Here is a 15,045-nt window from a genome sequence, read left to right on the forward strand (position 1 = left end):
CCTTGTGTAATTTGAAACTTACAAAATTCGCAACTCATGTTCTCACAGTAATAAATGAAAAGAGAAAATTACATGTGTTCACAGTTTGTACATAAAGTGAGATGCTAAGAATATTTTAATATCATACTGTTTCAGATTTCCATGATTAAAAAGAATCACAAAGTTCCCCACTTCACCACCCTTGGTTACTTTTACTGCTCTCATCATAAATTAATAACATACCAAGTGGATTTGGGATTTAAGGAAACTAACTGAGCTTTCTCAGGGGCTTTACCTAAATTGTCTCAATTGAGAAATGTACTGTTATCACTCCCATCTTATAGCTAAGGAAACCGAGAACTAAGCAACTTGCTCAAGGCCACTAGCAAATTGGGAGAGTTTGGGTTCATTCCTCAATCATTTGACTCCGAAGTCTGTGATTTTTCCACTGAACTACTTGCTTCCAGATCTATGCTTTGTTCCTGGCGTCAGCACGAAAGGGTAGTTTATACAAGAGCATCTTTTTCCTCTCTGATAATAGCCTCAAAAGGTTCAATAGTTGGTCTTTAAGTATGCCCCAGTCTCTTAATAATTTGTTATGAGACTTACCTTCCTGAATTTTCTTTTAACCTGACCTTAATGAGTTCTAGAAATTTACTATGTCATTAAAAACTGGCATATCCTTTTATTCTTTCAAGTGTTAATGATGCCTCTACATTTGCATATTCTTAATACGGAGATTTTTGTAAACACGTGTAGTCAGGAAATGTCAGAGCTGGGAGAAGCAATGGGAATAATCAGGTGTACTCCTCTAATTTTACAGGTGGAGGCCCAGGGAGGTTAAAGAGGATCAATGGCAGTGTGAGCTCCCGAATACAAGTTTCCAAGGAGCCTGCTTATTACTCTTTCTGTTAGAACAGCTGGTCTCAGAAGGTTCCAAAGCACGTGGTTTTTATTTTTTAAGAGTGTTAAGGTTTCTGCACAGACTACAGCATGGGCCCTGGAGTGGTTGGCTCAGTCTGAACCCAACTCTCTTGTGATCTGCTTCCCTAAGCCGGGTAGCCTCAGAGAAGTGCCCAGCTGCTGTGGCCCTCAATGTCACCTGTTGGGTAAAAACAGGACTGTTATCCAGCTGCAGAGATGGTGTATTTTATTAAAACATCCTTCAATTAATGTTACTTTCATTTCCCCTTACTTATAGGAACTTGAACAGGTCATTACATTTTTGGGAGTTTCTCTATTCATCCATACCCGGCCACACATCATCTTGACTTTGAAGCTGTCTGAGTAGCAAAGGTTGACACAGCCTGCCTATAGAAAGGGGGGTAACTTCAGCTCTGCCTCTGCCCTTCTTTCCCCTGCTGCCTTCTGCTTACACGAACCAAAAGTTTCCTTCTTTCCCCAGACCTCTATGAGCATAAGTTCATCAACTGTCGGTTTATCAACTCCACCTTTCTGGAGCAGAAGGAGGGCTGCCACATGGACATGGAGCAAGACAACGACTTTCTGATTTACCTCGTCAGCTTCCTGGGCAGCCTGTCTGTCTTGCCTGGGAACATCATTTCTGCCCTGCTCATGGACAGGATCGGAAGGCTCAAGATGATTGGTGAGTTGTCTGTGGCGTCACATCTGGGGGTTCCGATGAGCTGGGCTAGGGTCGTTTGATGTGTATTAAAGTAGTGGAATTTTTCCTTTTATTAAACAATTCTTACATGGAAAACCAAATAAATAAGATGGAACCTGCTGCTGTAGAGCCAGGGATACATGTCTGTAGAACCTCAGGGCTCCCTGGAAATAGTCTGAGACCTTTGGTTCAGGCAAGGGACTTTTCTTCATTTTCTGACTGAGAAATTCTGTGATAGTCACTTATTCTATTAGCACTTCAACAGGGGTATTAACTACATCCACCGTACCTCTTCATAACAGTATTGTCAGAAAAACATATAAAATGCTCTTAGATGATAGTTTGATGGTTGAAGATAAATTATATTACTTTTATTATTTAATAGTAATACCAGTTTGGGCTTTGGAGTTGGATAGACCCATGTTGAAATCCTATCACTTAAAGGCTGTGTGACTTTGAACATGTTCCTTTACTTCTCATGGCCTCAGTTTCTTTATTTTTGAGATGAGGAAACCTTTAGCTAGCTGGCAGGGTTTTGTGAGGATTGAACGTAAGGTACCCCAAGCACCTTGTAATGCTCGGCACATTGTAAGTTCTCCAAAATGGTAGCATGTATGCCTGGCTTCATTCATCCAGGATTTGCAGCAGTTTAATAGAGAAACATATGCCATGCATGGTAAACAAGAAACAAAATGTATACATTTAGGGCCAGAGAAAATGTACATAGAATATGAGTCAAGGCCAGGGATGAGGAAGTGGACAACACATTAATAAACATGCCATTAAGGATCTGCCCTAGGGGATGTAGTCGATAAGGAAAATCTATACCAAGCTTCCTAGCAGTAATGCTGAAAGGGAAACAAAGTAAATCACACAGTCATGTTGTTGGAGAAGAGAAAATTGATCAAGTCTTCATGAGAAGAGAATCTTTTCCTGGTGTGTTGGCTCATACTGAATATCGGTATTATAAATAGTAGCATGCATATTCAGAACGGTGAGCACGAGGAATGCCTGTGATTTCAGCTTTTTAATCTTGTGGTGAGGGTAGAGAGTCATCTTTTAGGTATGGCAGACTGAGCTCTCTGCTATGTCAGGGCAGTGCCCTGGTTAGTCCTGAGGTCCCCTGAGGGAAGGGACAATGGTTGACTAATTTCTGTAACCCCTGTGCCTGGTGCAGTGCCTGCCATAAAGTTGACACTTAGTGATGACACTGCACTGACCAGAACTGGTGAAGATGGCCTCTTTCCTGGATTAGCGTGACGCACCAAGCTTTTAGCAGAAGACCCCACAGGATGGCAACTTACAAAAATACTGTTATACAACTGGGAGTCAGATTGCTGTCTCTGCAAAGATTAGCTTTATGAGTTTGCACAAATTCCTTTGCTTCTGTGAGTTTCCATTTAATAGGTGTTAAAATAAAAACTCTTTGCGCCAGGGAGGTAAGGGGTAGATAAGGGGTGTGAGAGCAGGTGTGTGACATATCTGCCGTTTTGTCACCAGCCTTCCGGGTCCCAGAGTCTAACAGTGGATTCTATGGGCAGGTCCTGAAGTAGCTAAGGAGGTTCTGGGGGAGGCAGGGTCTACAGAGGTGGGGTGGGCATGCGTGTAAATGAGAATGGGCCCTGCAGGCATGGACAGGACATTATTCCCAGGTTGCTTGTGACCCCACAGATGCCAGTTTTCTTCCTCTCTAGTTGTTTCCTAGCTGTTTGTAAAGCAGTTACCAGGCACCTACATACAGCCCTGCCTTCCCAGAGTCACCAGAATCCAGGGGGACAGTTATCCTTTCCCAGACCATTACCAAGGTCTGGCACTGGTCTGAGGGTGAGCGTCCAGTCGAGGCCCCCTCCCAGGGAGGCCTTTCTCACTGAGGCCAGGCCAGCCTTCTTGTTTCTTGCATCCAGAACACCTTCCTCCTGCAGGGTCCTGATGCCGGGTGAGGAGCTCACACCCCATTTCCCTGCTGGTTGCCTGGGACCTACTTTCTTACTACCTTCTGCTAACCCTATTCCTACCCCATCTCCGGCTATTTTCTTGGTCTGCAACGTGTTCTGTCACAACCTGAATCCACCTTGGACTTGGAGCTTGCATCCCAAGCTCCCCCAGGCTGGACTTACTGGGGTTGGACAGGATTTGGTGCAGTCTTCTTTGGATGGGATCTGTGATCACCAGCTGTATGAGGGCTGTCCTGCTTGTTCTCCACTTAGCCCATCTCCAACCCAGAGGTCAGGTCTGCCCTGCTCCACCCTGCTCAGAGCCCTGGGAGGCTAACCCCGTGGACTGCGTATTCAGAGTCCTGGAGGGGAAAGAGAACTCAGTAGATGGTTTGGCCAACATCTCCCCATTCCTCACCCACCACTCACCCTACCCGAGGCCTTGGGATCCACCATTCTACTCTCTGCTTCCATGAACTTCCATGAAGTTCCAACTGAACTTCCAGGAGTTCAATTGCTTTAGATTCCACATACAAATGAGATCATACAGTATTTGTCTTTCTGTACCTGGCTTGTTTTACTTAGCATAATGTCCTCTAGTTTCATCCATGCTGTCACAAATACCAGAATTTCCTCCTTTTTAAAGGTTTTTTAAAGCACTGTGCATATATGCCACATTTTCTTTATCTATTTATCCATCTGTTGATGGATACTTAGATTGATTCCATATCTTGGCTGTTGTGAATAACGCTGCAGTGAACATGAGAGTACAGATTTCTCTTTGACATACTGATTTCAAATTGAGAATGGGTTTTCGTAACTGATACTGATGTACCTAAAGCACCTATGACAATGTCGGGCACGTAATAAATTCTCAAGAAATACCCCCGTCTGTGCCTTCCCCAGTCACTCTGGGCTGGGCAGCACCTTAGAGTGGCAATTTCAAAATCCTTCCTGGAGGCTAACTCTGGTGCTCTGACCCATGCAGAGGGTTCCAATCCCTTGGCCAAGGTGCCATGTAAGGGTTCAAGCAGTGCTATTTCCATGTGGAGGATAAACCTAATTCTTTAGGTAACCTGTTACTTCAGGTGTACCTTTGGGAGGGGAGATGGACAAGAATGGCCTTGTTGAAGACACAGTCTTCAGGTTTCTTTCTGCCCTTGGACTCCCTCTGCAGGCGGCTCCATGCTCATCTCAGCGGTCTGCTGCTTCTTCCTATTTTTTGGCAACAGTGAGTCTGCGATGATCGGCTGGCAGTGCCTGTTCTGTGGGACCAGCATTGCGGCCTGGAATGCTCTGGATGTGATCACCGTGGAGCTATATCCCACCAACCAGAGGTCAGTTCTTCCCTGGGTTTCCTCCTAGGACTTGTTGGGACTTCTTTGGCTGGAAGTCTGCCTGCTCACTAGATCCTGCACCATGCACGGCCATTATGGTCTTCCTGGTGTTCCATGAACAAGACGTTTCCTAGGTTGTTGAGTTTCTCCTGCATGGGGGCTGCCATAGACCTGGAAGTGGGAGAACTAGGCCTTGATAGGGTTGGGTGGGTGGTAAGAAGCAAAGGACAAGAACAAACTGTCCAGGAGAGAGGAGTAAGAGTGAAAACTTGGCAAAACCATATGCGTCATGTAATCCACAATAGAGGTGAGAGTAGACCTGCCAAGGGGAGAGAAAGCAGAGTTGGAGAACTAGAATAACACAGGGTGAGGGCAGGGAGAGGAAAAAAGGTGGGGATGAGGCACAGAGGGCCGGGGCATTTGCAGAACTAGTGGCAGGATGCCCAGGGTTTATTTTTATTTTGTGCAGGTCATATGGGAAGAGGTCTGGTTTAAAAGCTTAGGGCCAAGGCCATTGCTTTGTAATTGTGTCTCTACTGGGAGGGAGAATTGTGAATTTTAAGGATAGCAGATAAGAGGCCCCATGGTCAAAAAGGAATGTGAGCTGGTGTAGAAGGTGGGTAAATGAAATTCTGCAAAAAACCTTAATGATATTTCTAAACTTGTTGACAGAGGGATATAGGTAACTGTGGAAAAGCACAATATATCATATTTGGAGCCCCACTCCTTTGAATCAAAGGATTGCTAAGTTTTACAAAAAATAAGGAGGGATTCATTATTATTTGAATGGGATGTGATTTTACATCTAGGAAACCTAAGAGAATTAATTAAAGAGACTACTAGAAACTATTAGATAATTTGGTCAGGTGGTCGGTCAGTAATAAAACTAACTTCATAATGTATAGGTTTTAAAATTTATCAAAAAAATTACAAATGTAATTGAAATTAATTTAATAACAGAAGAAATCATAAAATAATTAGGAGTCAATTCAATGAATGAAACACTTACGTGAAGAAAACCATAAAGCTTTACTAGGAGATATAAAGGCAGACAAATATATGTCAAGATATATCTCATTTTGGGTAAGAAGATTCAATCTTACAAAAATGTCAAATTTTATTTAGTATTTCTCTAACTTAGAAAAGTCACTGAAAAGTCAATGAGCTTTTTCCTCTGGGAACTTGAAAAAAGTTGATTTGGAAAAACACGCATGAGAAAATATCCAAGAAAATATTAAAACAAACAAAAAGACAGGCTGGTGATTATAAGGCTGCCATATGGCACAGTTATAGACAAAGATGTAAGAGGAATTTTAAGTCCTTAATAAAACTTGTGGTATGAAAAAGAAGCATCTTACTTCAGCTGGGGAGAGAGTATTGGGAATATTGCATCTGAATATAGATGGGGTCACAAAAGTATCAATGGTTGATAACAGGCATCACTAGGAAGTGTGATTGAAGGATAATAATTAGGGCTTAGGTTTTGCCATGGGTGACAGAAACCCCAAATAACTGCAGTGTTAATAGGTAGGCATTGCATTTTTCTCTTCTGCAAGAGGCTAGAGTAGGCAGTGCAGGTTCTTTCTGTCTCATTATTCTTCTTTGCCTGGACTCAGCCGTGGTCCGTCTGTGTTCCACAAAGCTGGGTATAAGGAAAAGGGTGAAGGAGAACAGTGCAAAAGGCCCACTCATGCATGACCTCTCTTAAGGAATTTTCTCTGGATCCGCCACTTGCACTTAACATTCTATTGGCCAAAACTAAGTCACATGGCCACACTCACAGCAAGGGATTCTGGGAAATGTAGTCTTCTATTTGGAGATGTGCTATTTGAGGACATCTAGCAGTCTCTGCTGCAAGAGGATTGAGAATGTTATTGGAGGAACACTTACATTTTCCACCTTCCATATGTCTTCATTCTTTCAGGATTTCTACAGTAAGTGTGTACTGCCTGTAAACAATTAAAAGAGATGTATTTGAAAAGAAAAAGAAAAAGCTTGAAGGAAGTACTCCAAAATGTTAATTGAGGTCATTGCCTTTCAGTGAAGAGGCCAGACATCCCTGCATCTTTATATTATTCTACATTTCCAAATTTGATTAAAACGAGAATGCGTTATTTTTATATTTAGGAAAAACTTCCCTCCCATACCTCCTCCTACCCCACAACCAGGAAAAGAAGGAACCCAGTTCCACTCACCTAATGAGGTCCAGAATTTCAGAATTATTTACTTTCCTCTTCTTTTACAGGGCAACAGCCTTTGGCATCCTCAATGGATTGTGCAAATTTGGCGCCATCTTGGGAAACACCATCTTTGCTTCTTTTGTTGGGATAACCAAAGTGGTCCCCATCCTTCTGGCTGCTGCTTCTCTGGTTGGGGGCGGCCTGATTGCCCTTCGACTGCCAGAGACTCGAGAACAAGTCCTGATGTGAACAATCTCTGGGGAAAGGAAAGGTTGAAAGAATCTTGTCCAGGACACGTAAATGCATCCACACTTCCTGCCTGTCACTGTCCAGAGGACACCTTGGGTAGCACAGGAGGAGAAGTTGATTTTGTGACCCTTAGTTTAGGACTCACGTCAGCTGTCAATGTGTTTGTAACTCAGGTGACTGATTTGGGGTTGCCCGAGCCACCCTTAGGATCACGGAGCTGCGTGTTTGGCTTCAGGTCTCCCCAGCCCAAGGCAGGGGAGGCCCCTTCCTTGAGCACACACACTAAGCAGGGAGTGCGCATTTCCCTAAGTGAAGTGCAAGAACTTATTTGCATTTCAAAAGGAATTTGAGGATGAGAAACGCTCAAGCTCTTCCATAAAGCTCCTTGGAGCCCAGCGATTAAACAAATTGTCTTGGCTGGAAGTTAGAATCATTATGTGAGCATTGGGATTGAAGTACAGGATACACATATTTTTGCATTTAAGAGTGTCACCTATCACATTTTCCACTTGAAAATTGGCATAGTAGCATTGAAAATACTCTGATATAGAAAACCAAATATTTGAGCAATACCTATACAGATCTCTCTTTCCCCTAAGTGTCCTAAGCTTTCCATGATGATTAGGTGATAAATTTAAGAATGATATTTATTTCTATTTTGCTCTATTCAATGCAACTTAATGGGATAGGTGTTCTGTAAACTAAGTTTGTATATAACTTTACTTGGGTTTAATTGCCACGGATGCTATCTGCAAATATTGCCAGCATTTTAGCCATATTTTGGGAGAACTTGGTGTTTGAGGTCCCAGGAAATTAGGTCTGATTGAATGAAATGCAAACACAATTTCTTATAGCCATTTAACTTGCTGTCTGGAGGATGCACTTAACAAACTCATATTGTACAGTTCATTTAATCCAGGCGCTTTTCTTCGTGTGGGTGGAGTGCATACTTTTCTCTCTTACCCAGATCACTTGTGAAACTCAAGCTCACCGTCTTCAATACAGCATTCGAGTTTGCTGCTCACCCAGAAACAACACTGAGAAGCGTCCACTGGCCTCTGGCGCTCTTTACAGGCGATAATCAAACAACATGGGGGACTGAGGGAGGGATGGGGAAGTGCAGCCACAGTTCTTCCAAGTGTAAATACTTTCTGCTTGTGTTTTAGCAGCAAAACGCTATCCATGTTCGTTATAATGGTCAGGTCTCATGAGAAATCTATGCTATGTGTTCGGGGCTTTGTAAACAGAGCCCATGGACTGAGAGTTAGGGAGCTAGTGGAGGTCAAATATGTTTTTCTTCAGTGCTCTAAGAAACTCTTTCCTGAAATCCAGTTAGGAACACGAACAGGGGTATGAGTAGGGAGGAGCCGAGGACAGACTGCTCTGGCCAGTGGCAGCAATCGACTGAAGTCTTGAGAACATGGAAGAGAAACAACTTGTTGGCCCTCGGAACTGTCTAGCAGGGAAGGGGACAGTGAGCTATGAACTCCTGCCACTGGAGGTGAATTTGCCCAGGCCCAGTGAATGTCAGTCTGCAAGAACCAGTTCTTGGAGCTGATTTGCAATGCTCTCAGTGGCCATAAAGTGCCACACTTTCCCTGACAGAGATCTCCAAATATTTAAAACAGACTAATAATGGCTGCATTGAGTGTTTTCTCAGTTTTGGAGAAATGCTTAGGTCCTGTGATAGCTTCAGGCCATCTTTCTGTAATTTTCTCAGTTAACAGGTTGGCAGGGGTAAATTTTATGACACCTCTTCACCTTCCATTTGAGATCAGTTTTAATGGTTAACATGTTTACTCTGTGTCTCTTGAATCCCACCTATTCATTCAACTCTGATTTGACACCCTGATTCCCCTAAATATATATATATATCAAATATATAAATATACCGCTGAGTATTAATGTTTCTCTCAGTGTTTTTTAGGGGTTACCTAACACAGTGCTATGTTGACAACGAGAGGCCTGGTGTAATATAGTTGTAATATACTCTCCATATTCTTGTGATATGAAATACAGTGGCTGGGTTCATAAAAGAGAATTGTGTATATCTGGGATCACCACATCTCTTATAACATTATTCTTCAATAGGATAATATAATTCGATGAGAAGCTACCACTTAAGAAATTTACAAGCCAGAGCCTGCATTTTTAGTTAAGATGGATCTTATAAATTCAAAATCTGATTAATTTTTGAGTGCTAGGGTGGCTGCAATAATTTAGGGGTTAACTCCATGTGGTTTCCAAACTCTAACTTCTACATTATCTTTATGGCTCCTTAAACCAGCCACCTAACCAACGAGGGAAATTCCCATCTCATCCATCACTTAGGCGTTTGTAAAGGGTGCAGCCAAGCTTTTCCCATGAACAATTGTCTGGCATAAGTACTTGGCCACTTCTTAAGTGCTGTCACTCCTGCTGAGATAAATGTGTCTTTAAAAATAGTCTCTGTGGCAGGTCACTGGGGAATAATGTACAGCATCCCTGGTCATCCACCCTTTTTCACTTCATTTTCTACCCTGAGAAACTCCCAGTGTCGGCCGTGGGGGGTTAAGGGACGAGGGTCTCCTTTGTCGAGCAAGTCTGTTCACAGTTCATGATGATGTATTTTACGATGCTCAGTTTGGGAGTAGTTGCTTTTCATAGTCTCAACTGTATTGTGTCATCTCCTGATGCTGATTTTTGATCTTATGTTTTATTAAAAATAATTAGTGAAAGAGGTGTGCCTGTTTGTGACATTTGTAGCACATTACCCTGAGGTCATGTGATACATAACCCCAAACCTAGGTTCCCTGGTACCTTGTGTTAGTTCGTCAAAACTAATAATAGAAATCACTGGAAGCAAACCTTTTAGAACTGGGCTTAGAGATTATTTTCGGGCAGTAAGCTCTCTTCTGTATTCCTGAATTGACTGAATCAGCTGGGAGAAATGTGGAGCATAACTTCCTTCACATTTTTATGTTTTGCTTATGGAGACCTTGAGAGCTTAGATGATGTGACCAAGGTTACAAGTAGTGCTGGGTGTGCGTGACGAGGCCCAGCGCGGTGCTTGCTGTATGGTTCTGGCCTAGCCCCTGGGTGGCTGACACCCTATGACAGAACCCTCCATACAGTGCCTGGGCAACAGGACAATGTGACAAACACTTCCTTCCCCTGGGACCATTCGTTGAATACTCACTTAGTTTTACCTAGAATGAGTGGAAGGATCAGTATAAACATGGAAAGGTTAGTAGTTATCCACCTATTCATTCATTCATTTAACAAATCCTTATGCAGACTCTCTGCTAAGCCCGAGGACGTGGTGGTGAAAACATTGGTCACAGTTCCTGTTTCCTGCCTCAGCCCACGTAGAGCGAGTGGGCAAGATGGATGTTAAATTGGCTGCAAACACAGAGCACAGTGACCTTACAATCAGTGCAGCTTTTGTTTGTAAGAAGGTTCTTAACTGCTTTAGCTGTCAGCTGTGGATTTCCCAACGTGGTTGCTCCCTCCCGTTCCTCTTTTCCTAAAGGAGAGTGCCAATTTCTTATCTTTATAAACCAGGTAAGGGAAGAGATGCACTTGCTCATTTTCTACAGATGTAATCAGTTTTTAGCCAATTTTACAGAAAGTTTTCCGTGGCCCAAGGGATGGGGCCAGGAACGCCAGCAGGACATTGGTTAGTCGGGCAGGATGCCCGGTCGCCCTGGGAAAGGTGTTTCTACCTCCACTTCTGGCTTTTCTAGGAGCCATCTGTGCTACCTGAGCTAATACTGATGCAATGTTTGGGATTTAGTGAGGATTGGGTTGGATGGCGTAGAACTGAAAACCCAAATGAGCCGATTTATAAGTTTACAATAAGTTAAAGGTTTATTTTTCTCTCTCATATGAAGGGAATCTGGAGGAAAGAAAGTCATGCTTGATCTGATCATTGGGCTGCCTCATGGGCTGAGAGGACTGTTGAGGCGCCGGTCCTCACATCCATGATTCAGGCAGGAAGCAGAAGGAAGGGCAAGGGGGAAAGGAACTGCGCCTCCCAGCTGAACCAGACTCCCTTAACACTGTTCTCCTGGAAGCGCAGCCCGGTCACTTCCACGTATGTATCACTGGCCTCCCTTTGTTGCAGGGGAGGCAGGGAAATGTGTTATTTACTGGGAACATTGCCACCCTTCCTCCAAGTTGAGGGTCTTGGCACTAAGGGAGAAAGCGAGAATGCTTCTTAAACTTTTGTGTGCCTCAGAATCACCTGGAATGGTGTTAAAGCTCACACTGCTGGGCCCCACCCTCGAGCAGTTCTGATTCGGTAAATCTGGGGTGGGGTCTGAGAATTTGCATTTTTAATAAACTCCCAGGTGATGTAAATGGTGTCAGTCCTCAAGCCGTATTTTGAGTATCACTGACACCCTGCCAATAGGCAGTACTTTGATTTGTTAGGGGAAGTCCTATTGCTCTGATAACTTAAAACCAGCCCAGCCAGAAACTCGCAAAAGCTGGCAGCCCGTGAAAAGTGATCACCATCTTCCTAGAGTTCAGAGACTAGTGGCAGTGCAACAGTAACTCAAAAAGGTCAGTAAAAATATTTCCTTCCTGGAAACTGCTTGGTTTTACTCAGGCCTTGTCCTTACGGGCCCATGTCTGGTGTGGGGCTCTAATTATACTTCCCAGGCTTGGCAGAGGCTGAGCCCTTTCACCTGCGGGTTGGTGAGCTCCATTTCGGCCATTTCCACCTGGCAACGATGTTTTGTAGGCAAACATGCTTGTGGCACATTGTCATTCATTGGGCTTTCTAATGGGACTCTTTGATCCTAAAGGCTTTCCCCTACCTAGGGACACATAGGGGTGAGAAAGACATGGGCAGATGTGAGCCTGACCTGCTGACAGTCAACCTGAGCTTGCTTGGAAAGGACTCTAGAAAAGGGTGAAAAGCTTTCTCCTTTAGAGAGGAGAAAGACTGAGTGGGCTAGGTCCCTCCACGGAGATCTCATTACACAGATTTACAGACTCGCTACCGTGTTGCCCCCACTTCCAAAACATTGTGCTATCTCACATGTAGGCCCAGCCCTAGGAACAGTGTGGAAAATAAATCACACAAAGCCTTCGATTTTAAGGCAAGCTTAGAGCATGTTTTGTTTAATTTGAGGAGGCACGGCGGGGAATTTCTATGCATGGCTTTTGTGGCAGCAGTGAGGTTTTGGAAAAGATTAATGATGAAATGAAACAGAGACTAGAGCTATCCACAAATGTTAAATGGAGATATAAAAGTTGTTATAGTCATTGGTAATTACAGAATGAGCGAGAGATTTATTTAGCAGGACCATCCTATACCCTCTAGAAGGTTCAATTTATGCTCTGGAGAACAAAGAGTTACCATCATCTCACCTAAAAATGCACATTAAGCTGTCCATTTACCTTTGGTCCTACTGGCTTAGAATATTTTAAAATTTCAGAGACCATAAATACGTATTCCTTTAGAAGGCAAAGGTCTTTCAGGAGCTGTCCTCTACCAAAGTTAATGTGGTCACCGCATTTGATAATTGCGCTAGGTAGAGAGGTTTATTTAATCACTAGTACTGTGGTTCAGGAGCGCAAGCCACTCAAAAATGAATGCCTTATCCTCCACTTCTTACATACGATATACAATCTCAGACATTCAGATTTCCCTAAATCAGCATTAGTGATCATTTCAATAGGGTAGGAACAAAAGGCCTATAACAATGGCTTTCCAAATCACCACAAAATGCAAAAAAATGATAAGTATGTGAAGTAACGCATATGTTAAATAGCTTGATTTAGTCACTCCACAATGTATTCATATATCAAAACATCATGTACATCACAAATATTTACAATTTTTACTTGTCAATTAAAAATAGAAATAAATAAAAATTGGTTACCAGGAAAATTAGATTCTGGGTTGTATCACAAAGAAATTGCTTAAAAATGCTTAGAAAAACAGGCCGGGCGAGGTGGCTCACGCCTGTAATCCTAGCATTCTGGGAGGCTGAGGCGGGTGGATCGTTTGAGCTCAGGAGTTCGAGACCAGCCTGAGCAAGAGCAAGACCCCCGTCTCTACTAAAATAGACAGAAATTACATGGCCAACTAAAAGTATATATAGAAAAAATTAGCCGGGCATAGTGGCGCATGCCTGTAGTCCCAGCTACTCGGGAGGCTGAGGCAGGAGGATTGCTTGAGCCCAGGAGTTTGAGGTTGCTGTGAGCTAGGCTGACACCACAGCACTCTAGCCCAGGCAACAGAGTGAGACTCTGTCTCAAAAAAAAAAAAAAAAATGCTTAGAAAAACAACTGGTAAGTAATTGATCCACAAATTACAAATGACTCTTAGTTATTAAAACATTTCTCCAAAAGAACAGCAAAGCAAATTCTATAGACTCCCAAAGTGCTGAGAACGGTAAAACTATACTTCTTTAAAATATATCTTATGATATATTTATTGGTATTCTAGTGGTTTTAGGAAAGATAATTTTCAGAAACCTAAGTCCTACATATTTTACGGTGGAAATATCAATCTTATTATAAACTAAAGATTTGCAGTCAGAATTTTGGGAGTACATAGTAAAGCTGGGAAAACGAAGGCAGGAAAATGGTGTTTTATAGGTAGCCCTAAATACACAGATGCTTATCATTAGGTTTAGTAGATGGTTTTGAAAGGTAGCCCAGCTTTTTAAAATTGCATTTTGGGGAAGTACATGGAGGTATTTGTGACATATAAAGATAGGAAAAAAAACCCATAGTAATTTTGTTTTAATATACACACTGTGGATGAGTCAGTTTTGATTTATGCTATTTTTTACATTAGGGATAAAATACAAAAGATGTTTTTAAAGCTTTTTGAAATATATACCAAGTAGTTAAATACATATTTGTCAATTTTGCTACATTTCAAGTGGGTCAAACATTAAAATAGCTGATCCATGCATTTCAGGTTTCAGGAATAGAAGAATATTTAAGGTTATTTTTCTGCATGAGATTTGGTCCCAGCTTTTTTGTCCATCTAAATCATGGAGGTCCCCAACCCTAACAAACTAAGAAAGCATCTTTGTGTTTTGCTCTTAGTTCTCTGATCTTGATACGTTGGGTCAAGCAGGTAAAACAAATTAAGGTATTAGAAGGACTCTTCTTAAAGTTTCATGGTTCATCTTTTCATAGTGATCCATGCTTGTGAATCTTTTTTCTTTTTTCCTTTTCTGTTCCAAAGTAGTGGCCTAAACTTGGAAAGTTCCAAATAATCTTTGGGCTCCCATGAGCAATTCTGGAAGATGAGCAGGGTTCTTTCTCTCTGGTGGGAGGTGGTCAGAGGGAGATGCCATTCTTGGGGAGAGGGGAAAGTACTGAGATGTGGGCAACTATTCCTGGTGTTCCCCAAATATCTGGCCAGTGATCTTGAATCATTCCTCCAAAAACCACTACAAAAGTGATTAGCCTAATCCTTTGACTAGATGGGACAGGTCTAGCTTTTCAGATGTGAGGTGTTGCGTGGTACTGTCTGCTACAGCAATGTGCTCCTGGAACATGATGCCTCGGAATGAAGTTAATCAAGACAATCTGGCCAGGTATGCAGGTATCTCCAGGTGTGTGGTCCTGTGAAGTGCTCTAAGAATTATAAAGAATGCTTGGTAGGCGTAGAAGGCATTTGAAATACCACTGCTGTTGATGAAGTGTGCTGACATGCAGCCAGTGGAGGAAGATGTCTCACTGGAAGCCTGCCATCATTCTATACAGCACCTTCAAGTTGAGCTGATTAA

General features: G+C 42.7%; 1 protein-coding gene across 1 annotated transcript in view; it reads left to right on the top strand.

Moving 5' to 3' along the window:
• The window catches only part of SV2B (synaptic vesicle glycoprotein 2B), a 55,608-nt gene extending 45,588 nt beyond the window's left edge, over positions 1 to 10,020 (top strand). Inside the window, exons 10-12 of the mRNA XM_045561064.1 lie at positions 1,385 to 1,585; positions 4,715 to 4,874; positions 7,120 to 10,020. Coding sequence (XP_045417020.1) covers positions 1,385 to 1,585; positions 4,715 to 4,874; positions 7,120 to 7,303 — 545 coding nt within the window. The 3' untranslated portion in view covers positions 7,304 to 10,020. The remainder of the gene's footprint in view (positions 1 to 1,384; positions 1,586 to 4,714; positions 4,875 to 7,119) is intronic.
• Positions 10,021 to 15,045: the final 5,025 nt, after the last annotated feature.

Source organism: Lemur catta, chromosome 9 (assembly GCF_020740605.2).
Source record: "Lemur catta isolate mLemCat1 chromosome 9, mLemCat1.pri, whole genome shotgun sequence".
In the NCBI taxonomy this organism is placed as follows: Eukaryota; Metazoa; Chordata; class Mammalia; order Primates; family Lemuridae; genus Lemur; species Lemur catta.